At 40.9% G+C, this 22,209-nt stretch overlaps 1 protein-coding gene across 1 annotated transcript in view; it reads left to right on the forward strand.

The window, feature by feature from the left end:
- Positions 1 to 22,209, forward strand: part of CEMIP2 (cell migration inducing hyaluronidase 2) — a 174,765-nt gene that overhangs the window by 125,262 nt on the left and 27,294 nt on the right. The window contains exons 15-19 of the mRNA XM_069763494.1: positions 3,524 to 3,679; positions 6,741 to 6,918; positions 18,773 to 18,988; positions 21,159 to 21,367; positions 21,752 to 21,925. Coding sequence (XP_069619595.1) covers positions 3,524 to 3,679; positions 6,741 to 6,918; positions 18,773 to 18,988; positions 21,159 to 21,367; positions 21,752 to 21,925 — 933 coding nt within the window. The remainder of the gene's footprint in view (positions 1 to 3,523; positions 3,680 to 6,740; positions 6,919 to 18,772; positions 18,989 to 21,158; positions 21,368 to 21,751; positions 21,926 to 22,209) is intronic.

Raw genomic sequence — 22,209 nt, forward strand, 5'->3', positions numbered from 1 at the left:
GCCTAGAGATTCACCGGTCAGGGAGCTTCAAATAAGCCATAGAGACCCTGAAAGACAAGGCCTGCAAAACCTTCTATGCCATCCGAAGGAAACTCTACCATCTGAAGCCACCAGTGAGGGTCTGGCTAAAAATCTTCGACTCCATCATCGCCCCAATCCTCCTGTATGGCAGCGAAGTCTGGGGTCCTCACACCTACCCAGACTGGTCAAAGTGGGATTCCAGTCCAACAGAAATATTCCACCTGGAATTCTGCAAGCCTCTTCTCCAGGTCCATCGGAGCACCTCCAACAGTGCTTGTCGGGCCGAGCTGGGCAGATTCCCTCTACACCTAACAGTTCTAAAGAGGGCGCTGTCATTCCGGGCTCACCTGCATAGGAGCAATCCAAGCTCCCATCACCATAAAGCCCTGATACATGTAGGTGAAACAGAAAAACCAGAACCCTCGGAACAGCCCAGCCAAACCCAACCGGACCAGAACACCAATCACAACAACCTGACAAAAGCCGGAATTAGGAAGATGGCAGACGAAGGCCAGGAGAGGTATGTCAGTGACTGGAAGAATGATATCATCAGCTCACAGAAACTGACCATGTACCGGAGCCTACAGAGAGACTACAGACTGGCGCCATATCTGGAAAAACTCCCGGACCCCAGAGACCGCCAGATCCTGAGCCGATATAGACTCAGCGCCCACAGTCTGGCCATCGAATGTGGCCGACACAGGCAGAGCTACAAGCCCAGGGAGGAAAGACTGTGCCAACACTGTGACCAGGAGGCCATAGAGGACGAAACCCACTTCCTGCTACACTGCTCCAAATACTCAGCAGTGAGGGACACTCGCTTCAGGAGACTCTCACATCTCTTCCCAGACTTTATCACCATGAAGGAGGAAGAGAAAACATATATCCTGCTGGGAGAAGAAGAGAGAACGGTGGAGATAGCAGCACGGTATGTGAGCGAATGCCATAGACTGCAAGAAAGAGAACTATGATGCCATGGACTACAGCCCCCACAATGGATCTGCCCCCATCCACCTTCCCTAGAGCTCCTACCCAACATCCCCACAGTCCCTATCCCTATTGCCTTTATACACTTGCTTTGGCAAAACTGATGTGTATTTGGTCCTGCCAATAAAGCTTCTTTGAATCTTGAATCTAATATATATATATACAGTAGAATACTCGATGCGTTGTATATAACACAGCCCACGCAGTATCTAACACAGGCCACGTAGTATACAGCTGCCATGTAGTATATAACACTGCCCAAGTAGTATATAGTACTGCCACGTAGTATATAGAAGCCATGTAGTATATAGTACTGCCCACGTAGTATGTAGTACTGCCCACGTAGTATATAGCAGCCATGTAGTATATAGTACTGCCCACGTAGTATATTGCAGCCATGTAGCCCACGCAGTATTTAGCAGTATGGGCACATATCCCTGTTTAAAAAAAAAAAAAAAAGAATTAAAATAATAAATGGTTATACTCACCCCCTGGGATCCAACGACGCTGTGGCGATGGGCGTGCGGCTCCCGCCATCTTCCGTTCCCAAGATGCATTGCGAAATTACCCAGAAGACTTAGCAGACTACGAAGGGTGAGTATAGCAGGTTTTTTGTTTTATTATTTTTAACATTACATTTTTTTACTATTTTTGCCGCATAGGCAGCATCAATAGTAAAAAGTTGGGGACACAGTGTTAATAGCGGCGGTAACGAAGTGCGTTACCCGCGGCATAACGTGGTCCGTTACCGCCGGCATTAACCCTGTGTGAGCGGTGACTGGAGGGGAGTATGCGGGCGCCGGGCCCTGACTTCAGGGAGTAAGGAGCAGCCATTTTCTTATGGACTGTGCCCGTCGCTGATTGGTCGCGACAAAATAGCCGCGACCAATCAGCGACTTGGATTCAATGACAGACCATTGAATATCCGTGACAGAAAGACGGAAGTGACCCTTAGACAAATATATAGTCGATAAGGATATACAAAAATTATTGCTTACAGGAGGTAACCTTTTATATGTATACCAATAATATAAATTTTATTTTCGATATTAAAACCATTGGAATATTCACTCCGCAATAAATAGCCCAATTATCACTAGCACAGACACTCACCATATTGAATTTATATACTTTCTGAGAAAGAAGTGGTGAGCAAATGGCCAAGAGTGTAGTCACAAATGAATATATGCGGGGAAGGAATATAAGCCAAAGGAGACGCAAGGCTGAGGAACCTATAGCTCCACCAGCCGCTCCCTATAATGAAGAAAACCCTGCCTTATCGTGGAGGTTAGCACCCCCACTCACCAAAGACTATCCAGAATAGGAATCCCTGGAAACTTCTCTACCAATAAACGTGACCAATAAATGCAAACCAAATTCATACTTTGCTTTAGGTAGATCTTCTGTTGGTACAGTCACCACAATTTCAGATGGAAGTACCGAAGTATCAGAGCTCAACATGTTTTCTCCCATTAGGCATCGGGAGATTTAGGGTATGTGCACACGTTGCGGATTAGCCTTAGGAATTTCTGGTGCGGATTCTGCCTCTCCTGGCAGAAAACGCACCTGCGGATTTGTCACGTTTTTTGTGGCGTTCCTGCAGCGTTTTTTGCTGCGGTTTTCTTGCAGATTTGCTGCGTTTTTTACCCCTGCGGTTTTCTATAATGGATTGGGTACAAAAACGCTGCAGATTCACAAAAAAGAAGTGACATGCTACTTCTTTTAATCCGCTGCGTTTCTGCAGCGGATTTTCCGCAAAGTGTGCACAGCTTTTTTTTTTTCTCATTGATTTACAATGTACTGTAAATCAGTTGCGGATCTGCAGCGTTTCTGCACCTCAAAAGAATCCGCAACGTGTGCATATACCCTTATATTGTCCAAAGGAATTCCTACTTCTGGTTTGATAAGTCCGAAATTGTTACACTATGGAACACATGCGCTCACTAGATCGGGCCCCAGTGCGTGCTAAACTTCATTGGCGAGGAAGTCGGCGGCCAAAAGCGCACTCGCACCGTTAATACACCATTAATATGCCCTTGGCGACATATCAAGAGAGACTTATTTAAATTAGAATTAAAAATGGATAAAAGCATAGTTACATAGGTTGAACCTGATGGACCTAGGTCTCTTCAACCTTTCTCCACCAATTTATATATTTTATCACAAAATAAACTATTACTCACAATGATGTGTTCTAAAAATGGACAAAACCATGCATAATTAGAATTTCAGATTCCATGATCGGATCAATCACTAGGAAGAGCGGAATAGAATAATTGGATGTCATGTGTGTATGTATGTATATATTCTTTTTTAGGATTTTCTTCCCGTGGCATTATGGTTCTCGGTAATTTTTTTTCTAGGTAATGATATTTAGTAAAATCACCTGTTTTCTTAAATAAATAAAATGATTTCCCCCCTGTCCAGGTAAATTTTATATAGGTACTTATAGGTACTTACATGTGTGCATGGCTGTTTCTTTCCATTCACCTAATAATCCTTTCCTTTTCCACAGTGATGGAAGCTTTCTAAAAGATGAAGGCTCCAGCCAGGAAGTTTCTGAATCTCTGTTTATAGGTGAGAGTAGAAATTATGGATCTCAAGGAGGCCAAAACAAATATTGGGGGACTGGAGGAGTCTATGGTAGAAATCGCACACTTCCTAGAAACAGGTATGATTAAACTCTGCACGTATGATTTATACATTCTGTGACTTGGGCATTCACCTATTCATACTAATAAATAGATGTGCTCCTAAATATTCATATTCATACATAGACACTAATATGTATACAGGCTCTATACATAATAAAGTGTGTATATGTATAGTACATGATTACAAAAGTGATTTTTTTTTTACTGTATATGTATGTCATACTTTTTAAGTTCTATCAATTTAATTAACTCATGGGTGTTAATTATTAACAGGGTGGATAGTGCTTCATATGGAAAGACCATACAGAAATTGGATCCATGTTTCTCAGTGTGACAGTTATACTGTGGCTTGGCATGTGTGGAAACTGCTTTCCCATAGATATCTTAGATGTGTGTTGGAGGGTAGTGGCTTGTGAACATATTTAGAATAAGCACAGTATTAAAAATGAATGAAGACCATCGTTAAAAGTAGACGCCATAAATTATGGTCTGAGTTCTTTCCATGTATATATTTGTGTGTGTTCTGGTGTGAATTAATACAATGCTCTCTCATTTCTGAGTTCCTCTGGAAACTATTTAAAAAAATAAAAAAAATAAAAAAAAATACAATATAAGAATGTTGTGGCTTATGGCCGAAAGCGCACAACTGTAAAATGCGGACCATTTATGCTGTCCCTGACCTGAGCTAAGGCATATAGAAAGCAGTTGGCTTTCTATATGCCTTAGCTATAGGCTGGTGACCCTGGACTAGAGGTCTTTGATCAGATATGTCCATAGGTCTTAAGGTACCTTCACACTGAACGATATCGCTAGCGATCCGTGACGTTGCAGCGTCCTGGCTAACGATATCGTTCAGTTTGACACACAGCAGCGATCAGGATCCTGCTGTGATGTCGTTGGTCGCTGCAGAAAGTCCAGAACTTTATTTCATCGCTGGACTCCCTGCAGACATCGCTGAATCGGCGTGTGTGACGCCGATTCAGCGATGTCTTCACTGGTAACCAGGGTAAACATCGGGTTACTAAGCGCAGGGCCGCGCTTGGTAACCAGGGTAAACATCGGGTTACTATCGTAAAAGTTAAAAAAACACTACATACTTGCCTTCCGCTGTCTGTCCTCCGGCGCTGTGCTTCTCTGCACTGGCTGTGAGCGCCGGCCAGCCGGAAAGCACAGCGGTGACGTCACCGCTCTGCTTTCCGGCCGCTGTGCTCACAGCCAGTACAGAGAAGCAGAGCGCCGGGGACAGACAGCGGAATGTAAGTATGTAGTGTTTGTTTTTTTTACTTTTACGATGGTAACCAGGGTAAACATCGGGTTACTAAGCGCGGCCCTGCGCTTAGTAACCCGATGTTTACCCTGGTTACCGGCATCGTTGGTCGCTGGAGAGCTGTCTGTGTGACAGCTCTCCAGCGACCAAACAGCGACGCTGCAGTGATCGACATCGTTGTCGGTATCGTTGAAGGTACCTTTAGAGGGTGAAACATTTGTGGCTATTTAACAAAATGAACATGTTGTGGGTTTGAAAATCCACAGCATGCCATAAATTGTGCAAAACTGGAATAGTTACACAAGTGAGGTAAGGCGATAGACCAGTCTAAACAAGTGTGTTTTTAGTGTACGCTTAGAACGGTGTCAAGAGCGCACATCGGAATTTGGAATTTTTAGTTTTGGTGTTCTAGAGCTGACCTCTAAGCCGTGGGCATCACTGAGATGGTCTAGCTATATATTATAATACTACTTGCTAGATGCTTCATATGTGGTAGATGCCCTGGTGTTGCATCAAATTCCTGTAACTGCAATGGCTGGAGCACGCACCGAATACAGCTAACCATTTAGACGGAGCTGTCAATTGCTGACTGTAGCACTTAGTGGTGTGACAGCCAGGGGCCTGTTAAATGGCCCTATATCTGCAGTCTAGGAGTTGCCATACAGGTTAAGCTTCAAATGAAAGTACTGCAATACCGAAATGTTTCAGAATAGTAATAAAAAACAAAAACTCGTATAAATGGTCAACTGTTACTACAGCCCATTCATGCTAAAAAGCAAGGAGTTATGTGTTCACATAGAGGTGGAGCACTAGCAATTTATCCGATTACAATTTGGTTGCCTGTGCACTGCATGCTTGTCAGAACGTTCCTCCTCTGACCCCTTTCTTCAGTGTGCTCAATGTCTTTGGTCATAGAAAATAGCAAACAGAAAAGCATTGCTTTCCACTTGGCTTGTTATAGGGTCCGAACAATATTGCCCAGTGCATGGTCCGTGCTTGGCCACAGCAAAAGGTAATCCCCAAAAATGTACAGTATACAAGTTTATCACTTGGGATTGAAATCTCTTGTAACTTTATTCACATATTCATAAAACCCTCATATGGAGTGATCATTAGAACATGTGCAAATTGTCATCTTTGGTGAAATGACTCAAATATCATAAAATGCTGTATAACCACTTATCAAAAGAAAGTAAGGTAATTGGATTCATCTTATATACAGGCAATAATTGTAATACGCCTAGTATCTGACATGGCCTAATGGTATTTCTTATTAATGATCAGGCACAGTAATGAAATATAAATAATAAAAAAAAAACATTGCAATTGCCGTGTCCGAAAAGATTTATCAAAAGATAACATAAAATGTACAGTGTAAATCCGAATTTACTTTTAAATAATAGAATTATACTAATATATATTATAGATTTTATTTTTTCCTTTTTGTCATTACACTTACCTGAAAAAGTATAAAATGTGATGTACCCCAGCATGGTATTGCCAAAAACGACATTATATCATGTCACGGCATGCAAAAAAAGAAAAACAAACAGACAAGTTCTAATATGGTTATGTTGATGTAAAAATCAAAAAGTTATAACTCTCTTGAAACAAGGGAAGGAAAAAGGAGAGGCGCTAAAATGAGAATTGTCCTGGTCCATAAACACTTAAAGAATATGGTCCTTTCACAAGGCAAGTTTTAATTCATGATTATTGGTGCAAGATGAACCTTTTTTCTCCACATCTTTTAGCACCCAAACGGATGGAACATCATCGGAAACTGAATTTTATTTATTTTGTTTGTTTTTCAGAACTTTCCCGATCAGAGGCTTTCAGATTTATGATGGGCCCATTCGTCTTAAAAAGAGTACGTTTAAAAACTTTGTGCCAACATCTGACCGATACACAAGTGCAATTGGCTTTCTCATGAAGAATCCATGGCAACTCACCCCGAGGAATAATGTTTCATTCCTTAAGTTTGGAGCAAATGTAAGTGTCTATTTCTAATTTATTTTCTTTTTCCATATTTGTTTTCTACAAGGCGTCACTTTGTAGGTGGTTCTTTAAAGTGCAACAGCATTTTTTTATTTAAAGGGTCAGTCCGGAGGAAGGAGAGGGTGGAAAATTTGTGGCGATCTAAGGTTTTGTGCACATTACATCTTTCAAAAAAACTTTTCAAATAAAAGCATGAATGTATGAACAGGAAGTCATTTTTACATAGAAATTCATATTTTCAGTCATTCGAGTCCTTTAACTACTTCAGGCTTGAAAAGACGCCATGCGATTTTTGAAAAGAAATTAGCGACACATTATTCAGTCGTTTTCCACTGTACAGAACAAAAAAGTAGAAAATCTTTGAAAAATGCTTCGACACGACAGACAAAAATAATCCAAAAGATGCTTCAGGAAAAAAAGAAGCCTGCATTTCCCTCTTGAAAACCTCAGGGCGTTTGCCCACTTTCAAAAAGACATTGTGTGCACAAATAATTGTTTGCCTTTGGAGGCTACAAACGTGTCCTATTTTATCTATTGTTTTTCTTTTGATGCTGCCATTGGTGCTTGGCTGTTTATAAGAGAAGTAATTATGGCTACTTTATAAAAGGAACCTGTCGGCTGATACATGCTGCCCAAACCGTGGTCACCGCCATTGCTGCAGCATTTCAGAGAAAAGCATACTCTTAATAGCCGCCAGGGACCGAGTTGCACCGTGCACTTAGGCTGGTTTCACACTTGCGTTTTGATCTGCAGCGTTTTAAACGCAAACGCATTTGGTGCAAAAACGCGTTTAAACGCTGCGTTTTTTAGGCGCATGCGTTTTTGCATGTTTTAATGCAAACGCGGCGTTTTGACGCGTTTACAAGCGTTTTTCCTGCGTTTGCGTTTTTGAAACGCATGATGAGAAGTGTGTGACAGCTGCCAATCATCAAAATCAACTAGAAAACCCACTATAAACAGAAATACCTAGGGTTAGGATCCCTAGTAACTTTAGGGATCCTAACCCTAACCCTAAAACGCAAACTCTAACGCAAGGGATCCTAACCCTTAGGGTTAGGGGGTGGCTTATCAGTGTGTATTCTTGTTTTTCTATAAAAACGCATGTGCTTAAAAACGCATGCGTTTACATAGGCATCAATGTTTTTTTGCGGCAAAAAAAGCCGCTAAAATTACTACATGTTGCATTTCTGCAATACAACGCATGCAGAGAAAAAAATGCATGCGTTGCAAAAACGCGTCAAAACGCATGCGTTTTTAATGTTAAGTATAGAGAAAAAAACGCATGGTTTTTTTTTGCGTTTTTAGCGCAAAAACGCAAAAAAATAAAACCGCAAAAAAAAAAAAAAACGCAAATGTGAAACCAGCCTTAGCCGAACAGGCGAGTCTGTGGCGGCTTCTCCCCACCCGCTGACAGTGAGTGGCAAGCCTCTGCCTACGTGTGCATATAGGCAGAAGCTTATCAGTCACTGTAAGCGGGTGGGGAGAAGCCACCGGAGGCTATTAAAAGCTTGTTTTTCTGTGAAGCACTGTAGCGTTTCAGAGCCAAACATATATGGCTGTGATCACACAGCCAGTGGCTGATACACAATGCTCATAGTTTGGGCAAGTATCGGCTGACTTCTTTCCCCCTCCCCTCTTTCTTTTTTTTTTTTTTTTTTTTTTTTTTTTTTAAATGGAGTTTTCAGATTTATGAAAATCTATTTTAGTATATCCTGTTGTAAAATTTTACGTTAATAGGAAGTCCCAGTCCTGATTTTTATATAAAGACGTGGTCAAAATTGTTGGGGCCCCTCGTTTAATGAGAGAAAAACCCACAATGGTCACAGAAATAACTTGAATCTGACAAAAGCAATAAATAAATAAAAAATCTAATGAAATGAACAAATGAAGGTCAGACATTGCTTTTCAAGCATGCTTCCAAAGAACTTAAAAAAAAAAAAAAATAAATAAAACTCATGAAATAGGCCTGGACAGAAATGATAGTACCCTGAAAATAATGTGACCAAAGGGACATGTTAAATCAAGGTGTGTCCAGTAACAAGCATCACAGGTGTCTACAATCTTGGAATCAGTGAGTGGTCCTGTATATAGGGCTACAGATACTCACTGTGCTGTTTGCTGACATGGTGTGTATCACACTCAACATGGGCCAGAGGAAGCGAAGGAAAGAGTTGTCTCAGGAGATTAGAAAGAAAATTATATACAAACATGTTAAAGGTAAAAGTTATAAGACAATCTCCAAGTTAAAGCGAACAAAAAAAAATCCAGCTTCCAAAAGATATCCAAATTTATTGAGAATAAAATACAAAGTCCAATGACATGGTTCACATGAAGGTGAGTAGCAGCAGGCTACGCGTTTCGAACAATAACATGTTCTTTCTCAAAATACTCCATATAAGTAACAGCTACAGCCAATGACAATTGATTTGCATGACACATAAATTAGCTCATACAATTTAAAAGCAAAATAATAAAGAAAAAATGAAGAAAAATATAGAAACTAACACACAAAAAAGCAAGAAAATTCATAAGATATATACAGAAGTTGTATCTTAGTAGTGGGACATGATTTCTTTACGAGCGTTCAAGCCCGCAGGATGGCAAGTATTCAAGCAAAACATCCAATAGGCTTCACGCGTCATTAAGCGTCTTTTGAAGTCTCCTCCTCTGGCTTACAGCGTGAGTTTCTCAATGCCGATAACCCGCAGAAATGCCGTACTCCTCTGACAGGTAACAGAATGCTTAGATGCATGAGACATAGAACGATTGCCGTTAGTGGAAACAATAATATCTGTAATATGCTCAGAAATGCGAATTTTAAGCATACGAGTGGTGCATCCTATATAACTTAAATTACATTTTATACATGTAATCCTGTACATCACATTTTTGCTATTACAATTAATCAGCTGTTGTATCTTAAATTCTTGTCTATTTTTACTATCATGGAAAGAATGTGCAATAATAGAATGAGCACAGGTTCTGCATCTAGAAGCACCATATCGGTAAAAACCAGTGTGATGCAACCAGGTGCGAGAAGTATTACCAGAATTGAAAAAATTTGGGGAAAGCATGTCAGATAAAGTAGTGGCTTTCTTTGCCACCACTTGACATCCTGAAGATAGAATAGTTGGTAAAATCTCATCTTCATAAAAAAATGGGAATGTTTTTTTAAAATAAGAGATTATGCTTTTCCCTGATAGTGGTTTACAATATGTAGAAGTGTTAATATTACCCACAATACCGCGTAGAGTCAAGTCTAAAAAAGAAATAACATTGGGATCTCTACTACATGTAAATCGAAGATTAAATTCATTAGAGTTAAAATAACTCAAAAGTTCCGGTATGGCAGACACATCGCCACTCCAAATAAGGAGTATGTCATCGATGTATCTGCCATACCAGAATATGTATGACACAAAAGGATTATCATCAGAATACAAAATCAGTTCCTTCCAATAGGATATAACCAGATTGGTTACGGATGGTGAGTGTTTACTGTTGTGAATTCTGTTGTCGAACTCCCTCCTGTGGTCGTGAATGGTACTTCGGCGAGTTCTGTCTATGGGCTCCCTCTGGTGGCTATGAGTGAAGCTGCTGCTTCTGAGGTTCCTTACACAGGTGACGTGGTTTATCCTTTGGTTGGCTGCTCTATTTAACTCCTCTCAGATCGTTACTCCATGCCAGCTGTCAATGTTTTTGCATTTGTTCAGTTCGCTCCTGGATCTCTCTGGTGACCTGCCTTCTCCTGCAGAAGCTAAGTTCCTGATAGTCATTATTTGTTCTTTGTTTTCTTGTCCAGCTGGTTTTCATGATTTTGTCTTGCTAGCTAGAAGCTCTGGGATGCAGAGTGGCCCCTCTGCACCGTGAGTCGGTGCGGAGGTCTTTTTTGCACACTCTGCGTAGTCTTTTGTAGGTTTTTGTGCTGATCGCAAAGTTACCTTTCCTATCCTCTGTCTATTTAGTAAGTCTGGCCTCCCTTTGCTGAAACCTGTTTCATTTCTGCGTTTGTGACTTTCATCTTTACTCAGTCAATATATGTGGGGGGCTTCCTTTACCTTTGGGGAATTTCTCTGAGGCAAGGTAGGCTTTATTTTCCATCTCTAGGGCTAGATAGCGCTTAGGCTGTGACGAGGCGCCTAGGTCTGGTCAGGAGCGCTCCATGGCTATTTCTAGTGTGTGATAGGATTAGGGCTTGCGGTCAGCAGAGTTCCCACATCCCAGAGCTCGTCCTGTATGTGGTTTAACTATCAGGTCATTCCGGGTGCTCCTAACCACCAGGTCATAACAGTTTACCGCCCATGGAAACTCCCTTACATTGGAGAAAAAACCGTTGATCAAAGGAAAAATAATTGTGAGTCATTAAAAAATATATAGCTTGCATAATGAAGTTACACAGATCACTGTTATAATTGCTATATTTGTGTAGATGAAATTCCAGCGCTTGGATAATGACATTCTGTGGTATACATGTATAAAGAGAATTGACATCGCAGCCTATCCAGTGTAAATTATCCCTCCATATAGTATTAGACAATTGATGCAATACATCTTTAGAGTCTCTAAGTAATCCTGGGACTCTCATGACTAGAGGCTGCAGCAAAGAGTCTACCCATTGACTAAGATGTTCCATGAGGGACCCTACGCCAGATATAATAGGGCGCATCGGAGGGGGTCATCTCTCTTTATGGACTTTGGGTAATCCATACATTGTAGGTATAACGGGATGGTTAATTTTAAGATATTCCATCTGCGTTTTAGTTAATATACCCAATGCTACACCATCATCCACCAAATGAAATAACGCATTTTTAAAGGAAACTATAGGATCTGAAGGCAGTCTCTTGTATGTGGTTCTATCATTTAACAAACAATTTATTTGATCTTTATATGTAGATGTGTCCATAACCACAATTAAGCCATCCTTATCAGCTTTTTTAGTTATTTCCTCCATATTTCTAATTTCTTTAAGAGCTTTTTGCTGTTTCAGATTAAGATTTCCTTTACATGTTTTTTTGTTGAACAGACCTATCTAAAGATCTCAGTTCACGTTCAATACCAGCTTGAAATCTGTCCATGCAATCAACTCTCGATTGGATAGGGTAGAACATTGGATTTTTTGTACATAAATGTTTTGCTTGATTTACATCTTTATGAATAGATACACTAAGCATATTGAAATCATTGAACTTTTTTAGTGCACATTGTTCATTAAATGTTTAAATCACGATATTCATTCTGAATAATAGAAGCCACTTCAGTTGTTTCAGGTTCTTGCCCAAAAAAATGCCCTTTGACAGTTAAATCACAAATGAATCTGTTTACATCTAATAGCGTGTGAAATAGGTCAAAACGTCTATCCGGTGCATATTTAAGTCACAGGGAGAGAACTTGTAGTTGCTCCATTGTAAGATTAGTCTAAGATTACATTAGAAATATTTAAAACATTAGAAATATCACCTTGAAAAAGTGATGTTATTTCCTGTTGCGGGTAGCCATTCTGATGTTTCCTGCGCTGCTTGCGGCCCCCACGCCTCTTGCGTTATTTGAATGGTGTCTTCTGGGTCTGCGGTAGTATTGTTGTTGTTGTCAGTAGGGTTGAGCGAAACGGATCGTTCATTTTCAAAAGTCGCCGACTTTTGGCAAAGTCGGATTTCATGAAACCCGACCCGATCCCTGTGTGGGGTCGGCCATGCGGTACGCGACTTTCGCGCCAAAGTCGCGTTTCATATGACGTGCTTGGCGCCATTTTTTCAGCCAATGAAGGAGCGTGGGCAGAGTGATGACATAGGTCTTAGGGGCGTGGACGCCTATCGTCATCTTGTCGCTTGTGCGCTGTAGCGATTTGAAATGTGTAACACCAGCTTTTCTGTTCAGAGAGAGAGAGAGACGATCCCCGACTTTTCGCCATAATCGGCCGATTTCACTCGACTTTAGATATAGTCGGGTTTCGCGAAACCTGACTCGACCCTAAAAAAGTAAGTCGCTCAACCCTAGTTGTCAGTACTTTGACTAATATTTCCATCACCGCAAACCTCATTGGAACTGTTATCCAAACTGTTATCCAAATTAACCCCATCACTAAACGGCGTAACGAGACAAAAATTCAAAACATCAGAATTACGTTTTTATTTTATTTTTTTAAATCGCCGCTACATTGCAATAACAGGCGATCAAAAGTGTGTCTAAACCAAAATGGTATCAATGAAAACGGCATCTTGGCTCACAAAAAATAAGCCCTCACCCAGCCCAAGATCGTGAAAAATGGAGAGGCTAAAGATCTCGGAAAAGTACTTTTTTTTTTTTTTTCTTTTCTTTTTTTTTTTCTCTTTTTAAGCCAAACTTTTGGAATTTTTTTTCACCACTTAAATAAAAAAGAACCTAAACATGTTTAGTGTCTATGATCTCCCTCTGCCCCCCTGATAGCTACGCAACTGCTGGTGACCATTTCCCTTAAGTGGTATGTGCCTGTTAATGAATTGGGCACATCTTTCTCCAGTGGTGCCTTTATTGATATCGGCGCGCACAACACCAGTCTTAATGAGTCAGAACCAATGTTAGTCAGTTTTCTTGTTGATAAGCAGATCACAAAGTAGGGATTGTCAGTCTGAGAACCTGTGTGCATGCTCCCTTCTATATATTTTTCTGTTTGGTTAGCACACATTTAGGAATGCCCTCTGGATTAGCAGGGGTGAGCTGGTTTCTCACGATTGCTCTGACAGTTCAAAGGCAGGTGGTCTTTTTTTCATGGCAAAACCATGATGATAAATGTAGCAAATCTTAATGGAATCTGTTTCTTATATTTATTGCCATCCACAAGTCTAAAATGACAAAACTCCATAACCAAGGTGTCTATGAAGGAGATAAAATTTTGCCTTTTGTGTATATAATTAATGGCAGCTGTTAAGAAAATCCAGGAATTTAGTGCTCCTGCTTCCCCAAGCCAGGGATCGCCAGCATAAAGAAGCTTTCAGATGCAGCCAGGTACAGGAACAGGCCCCGTTCTCGGGTTGGTAATTCTTTCCAGAAGTGCAAATGTTGTTTGAAACCTACAGGGGATAGAAGCAGACTTCTTTTCTACAGGAGTATTTAATGTCTGTCTGAGGGATCCTTCACGGATTTACCAGATACTTTCTCCTGCTTTAGAACAGTTAGATTTTATTTGTGTTCTGTTGTAGACTTTTGGACATTGTTTAGTTTGCCTTCCTTGTAGCCAGATCTTTTTCTTCACACTGGAGGACCTGGCAATGATCCCTGCATATACAGATATGAAGCTTCCCTCAGCTCTGTTCACATGGGAATGATGTCATTACAGCCAACAGGACGCTTTATAATTGTTCGGCGCTCTTAACCCCTTAGGCTGCTTTCACACTTAGGTCGTTTTAGATCTGTCGCAATGCATAATTTTGGGAAAAAAAGGCATCCTGCAAATGTGCCCTCAGGATGCCTTTTTTTCCCATAGACTTGTATTGCAGACGGATCGCGACGTATGGCCATAAGTCGCATCCGTTGTGCACTTAATGCATCATGTTTTGGTGGACCGTCACGAAAAAACGTTCAGGGGAAAGTTTTTTCGTACGTTGCATCCGCCATTTCCTACCGGGCATGCGCGGCTGGAACTCCACCCCCTCCTCCCCGGGACTTAGAATGGGCAGCGGATGCATTGAAAACCCAACAATTATTATGGATGTGAACTCTTGTGCTGAACTGGCTCCCTTTGTCTGACTCCGTCTAATATTGTGGCACCATAGATCCCAGGCTAAACCAGCACAAGGCTCTAAGATATTAAATCTAAAAAATGACCTGTAATAAAAGAATGCAATAACTGAGCCTAGCCAAGCATATAATCGTAATCTGCATTCCTTTCCCCACAAGCCCATCCCATACAGCCACCACCAGAACTCTACGTTAAGATATAAAGCATAGCTACCAAGAATTAAATATGGTAACCGTATTTGGTTTCCCTGCACAGATAAAATCCAGCAGAACCCAGTGGCGCTGCCGCAGTCTTAGTTATACCCTCAGGCGGAAAGTTATGAGCATCCACGGTTCTGGACAGAAAACCATACTCGCAGATGTGGGAGGAGGGAGGCTGCACAAGCCCAGGGGTGGGAGCAGTGTGTGGGAGAGGGGCAGCCTAGGGGGATAATAGGCAGCTCCTCATATTTGGACTCAGTCTTTCTACTAGCAGGAGGCCCGTTAGCTGACATGGCCAGAGAATGAAGGAACAAAGATTTGGACCTGCGATCCATCAGCACCTCCATGTGGTCAGATGCCACATAGCACAATATCTGTACCTACCCTTGTACTTCACTCCTTCCTTCTCATTTAAAGATTTTTCTGTATTGTCATGACTATGAAAATTCACACTGAATTCTCAAGAGAATGCCAAGAGTGTGCAAAGCAGTCATCAAAGCAATAAGTGGCTACTTTGAAGTATATATAAATATATATAATATATCTTTCTAGTGCGCCTTTCGGCGATTAAATATAAAATTAAGCTTGGGCTGCTCTTTTATCTCGAATCACGAATCCCCATGTCCGCAGCTGGTTATTATACGCTATCTGGGTTGGTTTCTGACTGGATATAAGCCTGTTGTCGGACGGAGCTTATATCGAACGAGGAACTGGTGGCAGCATACCGTACTGTTAGTGAGGAGCCCTGACAGTGACGGTCGAGAGGTTTACATATATATCCCCAGTCTGGACTGGTGATGTTTATCCCCCCCTCATTGGGAGTGCCTCAATAACTTGTACCTATAAGGGAAGCCTTTCCGGTGACACTGACCTGGGGCAAGTGGTAGTGCTAGAGAGCCAATCCCTGCTGGATCCTTCTCTCCCCTCCCCAGAGGTCAGTGAAGTCGGCACACCCCTTCCCCTATGCGATGCGTCACACCATCTCTCCCACATCTACATGGAAGTGCTCGTTTAGCCGATTGTTTCGGTGTTCTCTGAGAGCCACCAACAGACATCTCTGCCAGCTGATAAGGAAAATGTTGCAAGACATTCCAAGACATTTGGATGGCAGCACTGTGGCTGTGGTTATCACTGTCGCTCTGCAGCACTGCCGTTCTGGGTTCAAATCCAGCCAAGGACAACATCTGCAAGTTTGTCTATACGCCCCGTGTTTGTGTTGCTTTCCTGCCACACTCCCAAGACATTCTGATAAGGAATTTGGACTGGGAGCCCCATTGAGGACCGTCATAATGTTGTGTGTAGTGTGCTGTGGAATTAATGGCGCTATGTAAGTGAGTAAAATAAGATGTGTGAACTTCAGTAATTAAAATCCATAGTTTATTGGTACAATTAAAACCTAAGGACACAATGCGCAATAAAAATCCCAATGCGTTTCAAACGTCAACGCGTTCTTAATTTTGGCCATGTCAGCCTAACTCATCTATATCGGCCGACGTTGGTCTGTTTATGGTAGGGCTTAAAGGGAATCTGTTAAAATTAAGTACATGCGTTTGCTGCGCCATTGCATAAACCTTTAAATGCACCTTCCCACCTACTTGTTTCGCTATGTCTGTACCCCCTTCACTACTTTGACAGCTCTGACTTTATGGGGCCAAAGAAGGGTGCAGCTAGATGGAAAACAAGTATATGAGAAGATGCACATATGCTTGGCCATGCAAGGGTGCACAGAGCTTGTGCTTGGTTTGACAGAGTCCTGTTGAACCTCTGCCTTAATTCTTTCGTAAGAAAATGGGAGCCTTTAGTTGTCTGCTATTTATTTCCGTTGCAAAGGTTTTGTTGTGTGTTCCCCCACCATGTAGCCAAAATTGTACATACGAATTGAGGAGAAAAAATCCTTTACAAGCATGACATGCAGATAATCCTCCGATTTCAATGCATAATCTGAGCCATATCCGATCAGACACAGGATTGGGGTCTTGACGCTTTCCTCCAACATTAACCTGTCACCACTACAAGTGCCACATGATAACCTGTGACTCTAAGGCTATGTTTATGTTCACACTAGACACTAGGTTTTTTTTTTCTCCATATTTTCAGCAGTGTTTTACGGTACCAGCAAAGTCGGATATTTCAGAAATCTCATTCACACAGCTAGTTTTTTTTTTTTTGTCATTGTCATCAGGATTTTGTGCTCCTCTTGGTTTTTCGAGCATGGCACTACTTTCAGCCTGTTTTTCACCCATTGAAAGTAATGGGAGGTGAAACACTGAAAATCAGCATAAAAAAAGAATGCAGGTATCAGGTTTTGCAGCGTGTTTTTTTTGGGGGGGTTTTGTGCCAACACCTTATTAAATAGTTAGTAGTTTTTTTTTGCACTAAACTTTTATCAGCATGTACAAGAGACAAATGTAGCATGACAAACTGCGGCAAAAGCCTCAGAAAAACCTGCATTTTTGCCACGGCGTCTTTCCCGCCAAGAGATCAGGTTTTGCTGCAGAAAAAAACACTGAATAAGCGTCTAGTGTGAACATAGCCTAAGAGCAGCTGCAGAATGAGATGTATAATTTATTTTTCTTTACTGTACAATGATTCTAAACATTTTGCCTTAATTATGTAGTGAGTATGCTCTGTGACAATTACATGTGTTCTACTTCTGTGCTTAATTATTGGACTTCAATACTAGAAAGGATGAAAAATTTGTTTCTTGAATCTTTGGCTCTCCGTATTTTAAACTAGAAATCTGTCGTACAGCAGACTGCATCTTTTGATTATAGCATTGCTTCCTTTGTATATTTTACTACCCATCTGGGCCAGCTTTCCTATATTAAACACCACTGTGGAGGTTAATAACATGTGCCTTCACTTAAGCTCAGAAACCTATTGTAATACTGTTGGCTGTTCTGCTTTTCAAGAAGTTGAATTGATCTCCTAAAAAGTCAAATATTAATACTTATTGTTAAAGCCCCATTGATTCCATGGTGCTGTACATATGAAGAGGGTTTATATACAAAATGCATATAAGGGCTCATTCACACTTGCGATTCAATCGGACGAGTGCAATCAGATAAAAAATTGGAATGCACTCTCCCCAATGTTTCTCTATGGTGCAGCTCGCATTTATAATCGGATTGTTTTCGCATGCCGAATCAGCATGAGAAAATGGCAGCATGCTGCAAATGCACCTGAGAATGGGATTGCACACATCCATATATGTCTATGCATCGGCAGCAGAGGAGATGGAGAAATTACGTTCTCCGTCTCCTCCGCAGCTCTGCTGTGATTCTCTCATGCAAACAGATCGGAACAGAGCAGTGACCCTTGGCTCCCACTCACAGAAGAGCAGGATCCGAGTGTCATTAGCATATCACATGAGACAATCATCGGATGTGATACGCTAATGGAACCCCCACCCTAACCGTGACAGACTAATACATAAGGGGAGAGGAGCGGCTTCAGTGACAGTGAGTTGATTGCCGATTGTCACCCACAATTGAAATCTTCAGACGCAACCTGAAAACTCATCTCTTCAGGAAGGTCTAAAAGGTCTGATGTGCTGAGACACTGAATTCCAGAGAATGGGTATTCCACCAGCTGGAATAGTGGTCCCTCAGCTGATGTTCTGAAGAGTCTCTCTGGAAACAGAGGCAGCCCCCTTTTTATATTCTACAGCTCTCATTAAGGGCATTCTCCCACAGTATTGGGGGAAGAATGAGGAGGTAATCCCTCAATGTTCAATTGTTCAATTTTACTTCATATTTGTCCTCAGAGTTGTGTAGACTAGTAACTCGTAGGTGTTTCGCAGATTAACATAAAACAAGTCAACGTACAGGCTCATATGAAACAATGGAACCTGTCCCTGGACCTACCGAACAAAGGAACAATTCGTCTGGCGTAATTGAGAATAATTCATTTATTTTTTACTTCCTTTTAGGTTTCATTGAGAGCGTTCTTTGGGCAGTCTGGGCCATGGTTTGAAACTGGTGATATGGACGGAGACAAAAACTCTATCTTCCATGACGTGGATGGATCTGTAACAAATTATAATGATACTTATGTAGCAAGAATGGACAACTACTTGGTCAGACATCCTAAATGTGGGAATGTTACAGAATGGAATGGGGTCATCTGCAGTGGAAAATTTGCTCAGGTTAGTTCATTCATACTCTTCAATATTTCTATTTTTGTGACCATGTTGCACCACTTATTATGTGAATACAAGTAAAAGTCTAGCTTTTGTTGTTCTTTTAAAATAAAGGGGTTGTTTCATGGAGACCACCACCTGTCCATATGGGCATATGGTCCTCCTAAAATAGAATTGTTTACTTCACAAGTCTCTTATCTGAGAAAGCTGCCTTTTCACAATAAAAAATAGTGCTGTCAGAATAAACAGGAATACACATTCTGCCATTAATATTTTTTAATAAAATTACAACAAATTTGTGGGTTCCAAGATGGAGGCTTCCCTCTTTGCTTTATTTTATTGGAATGTGTAGTAATTTCTAAAGTCTCTTCTGAAAATTATCCATTGCTGTTTGGTCTTAAAGCGCAGAATGCCAATCATTCTATAAATTGGATCTTGCAATAAATGTAGTGATGTTTCTTGGCGTGTGCATTTTATTCCAATGATCCCTGGATGATCAAAACCTGTTTTCTGCTGCTTAAACCACTAGCAGCATGAATTGCAGACTGGTTCTGTCAGGGTGGATTTGATTTAAATCTAACTGATTTTAAATCACGATTTAAATCACGATTTAAATCACTAGTCAGTAAGGCTTGATTTAAATCAGTGATTTAAATCAAAGTTTCTACCTAACTGAATTTGACAGAGGCCCCAGCCTCTTCACAGCAAAAATGTTACAACATGAACAGAGTTGAGAAAAAGACCTTAATCCTATTGTTCTACAAACCTATGAATACAGAATCAACCCCTTCAGTGCCAAGTCCTAGAAGTTAGACAATATGTTTCTGATTGTTTAGAGTGGAATAGATCTGCACAACACAAGAAAAATGTGAATCTAAGTGTGAGGAGGAGGAAGTGCAAGCAGACAAGAAAATGAAAGTGAAACTTTGAGCACAATACTGCAGCATAGCCACAGACAGACAAGTCTGGATCTGTTTGTGTGTACGATCTGAGGTTTATTACATTCTTTCCTTATAATGGCAGCAGGCCGTAAAAGAGACCCAGTTTGGGAATATTTTAATGAAGCTCCTTCGCCTATCGGTAAGGCAGGCATGCGTGCAAAATGCAAACGATGCAACAAAGAGATGCAAGGCCTGGTGGCGCGAATGAGGCATTATCATGAGAAGTGCGGTGATGAAGATGACTCCCAAACTGGGTTTCTTTTACGGCCTGCTGCAGTATTGTGCTCAAAGTTTCACTTTCATTTTCTTGTCTGCTTGCCCTTCCTCCTCCTCACACTTAGATTCACATTCTTCTTGTGTTGTGCAGATCTATTCCACTCCAAACAATCAGAAACATATTGTCTAACTTCTTGGACTTGGCACTGAAGGGGTTGATTCTGTATTCATAGGTTTGTAGAACAATAGGATTAAGGTCTTTTTCTCAACTCTGTTCATGTTGTAACATTTTTGCCGTGAAGAAGAGGCTGGGACCTCTGCGGAGTCAAATTCAGTTTTGAGAACTGCGTAAGTAAAGCGAGCGTCTGTGATAATATAGGAGAGAAACTGCCCACTAATCCTACAGAAACCTCTGGAAGAGCATGGCATTGTGAATGTTACACATATACAGCCTTTATTCTACTGAGTTAAACAACTCCGCTTTATCTCATGATGGAAGAACATTTGGATGGTAAAATATTTTCCTCAAAAAGCAGTTTATTGAAAAAAATCCGATTTAAATTAAAAAAATCCTATTTTATTTTTTTTTATTTATTTTTTTAAAACATTGATTTTCATCCACCCTGGGTTCTGTTGATGCAGCATTGTAACTAACCGGATTCGTTGTAACTAACCGTCTTGTCCTCAGCTGCCGGTTTAAAGTGTGCTTTCTCCTAAATGCTGCAGTGTTTCTGAGGAAAACTACAAGTTTACAATAACAGAGATCTCTGATTTACGATGCTTGCCGTTCAGCCAAAAGTGTGTGGTTTTGTTCAATTCTATTAGTCTTTGCCTGATGGAGACCTGTGTAGTCTCGAAAGCTTGCAATTTGTTACCATCTTTTCAGTTAGCCATTAAAAGGTATCAACCACTGAGGACTCTCAATTTCAAATATTGTTTGGTTCAATACACCAGTCTTGAAGAATATCTCCCCTTAAGTTTTTTCTAACACTTTGTTTCTTTATATATTTTCCAACAAGGTCTATATTCAAGCTCGAAATCCCCAAAATCTCACCATGTCCATTGTGAGAGATGAGTATCCTTCCAATCCCATGACCCTACGAGGAATCAACCAGAAAGCCCCTTACCAGCAATATCAGCCGGTGGTGATGTTGGAAAAGGGATACACCATTCATTGGAATGCACAGGCTCCACAGACTATTCATCTCTACCTTATTAACTTTGACAAGTAAGCCGATTACTTCTCCATAGTTCTTTCTGGCTTTTCATTTTATGTTGCATGATTAAAAACTTTGCAGGCACCTGGACACTGCATCCATAGTTTTGGCTTTGTTAAGCATCTTCTAAAAAACATTTATTTAGAGTTGTTCAATTACTTTCCTGTAATTCATATGCATTAACTCAAAGATTTGTGAGATCAGGCTCTGACATTGAGTTATGATGCTTGGCTTTCAGTAAGCATTCCATATGAATAGGACATACCTTCTTGATTTTCAGCCCCAGCTAAATAATTTATTTATTCAGAAATTTGCATTGTTATATCCTCAGTTGTGTATTAAATACTGTAATTCGTGAGGTCCTTTTTAATATGTATTTTTTTTTTTCTTTGCAGAGGGGACTGGTTTAGAGTTGGTCTTTGCTACCCGCCAGATACAAGCTTTCAGGTGATGTCACAAATTGTCAAGAGCCAAACTTTCCCTGTAGAAGAATACCAGCCTGTGTTCTCCATAGAAGAACTGCAGAAGAGGCGGACAGAGGGGAAGTTCTTTTTTGATAACAGCACAGGGTAAGATTCTTTTAAGAAGCACTCCTCCTCCCATCAGAGTTTTCATCCTCATTAATATATTGCAGTCATCATATTTTATAGCACTGTGTACTTAAAATTGCTCATTTTGCCTTTCTACCCAGCTAATTCTTCTCTTCTCTATGGATAAACAGGAAGTCTCATATTCCTGCATTCATCCTTTATTATATTTATTTTTTAACCCCTTTCTGACCTCGGACGGGATAGTACGTCCGAGGTCAGAAGCCCCGCTTTGATGCGGGCTCCAGCGGTGAGCCCGCATCAAA

Source organism: Ranitomeya imitator, chromosome 1 (genome assembly GCF_032444005.1).
Source record: "Ranitomeya imitator isolate aRanImi1 chromosome 1, aRanImi1.pri, whole genome shotgun sequence".
In the NCBI taxonomy this organism is placed as follows: Eukaryota; Metazoa; Chordata; class Amphibia; order Anura; family Dendrobatidae; genus Ranitomeya; species Ranitomeya imitator.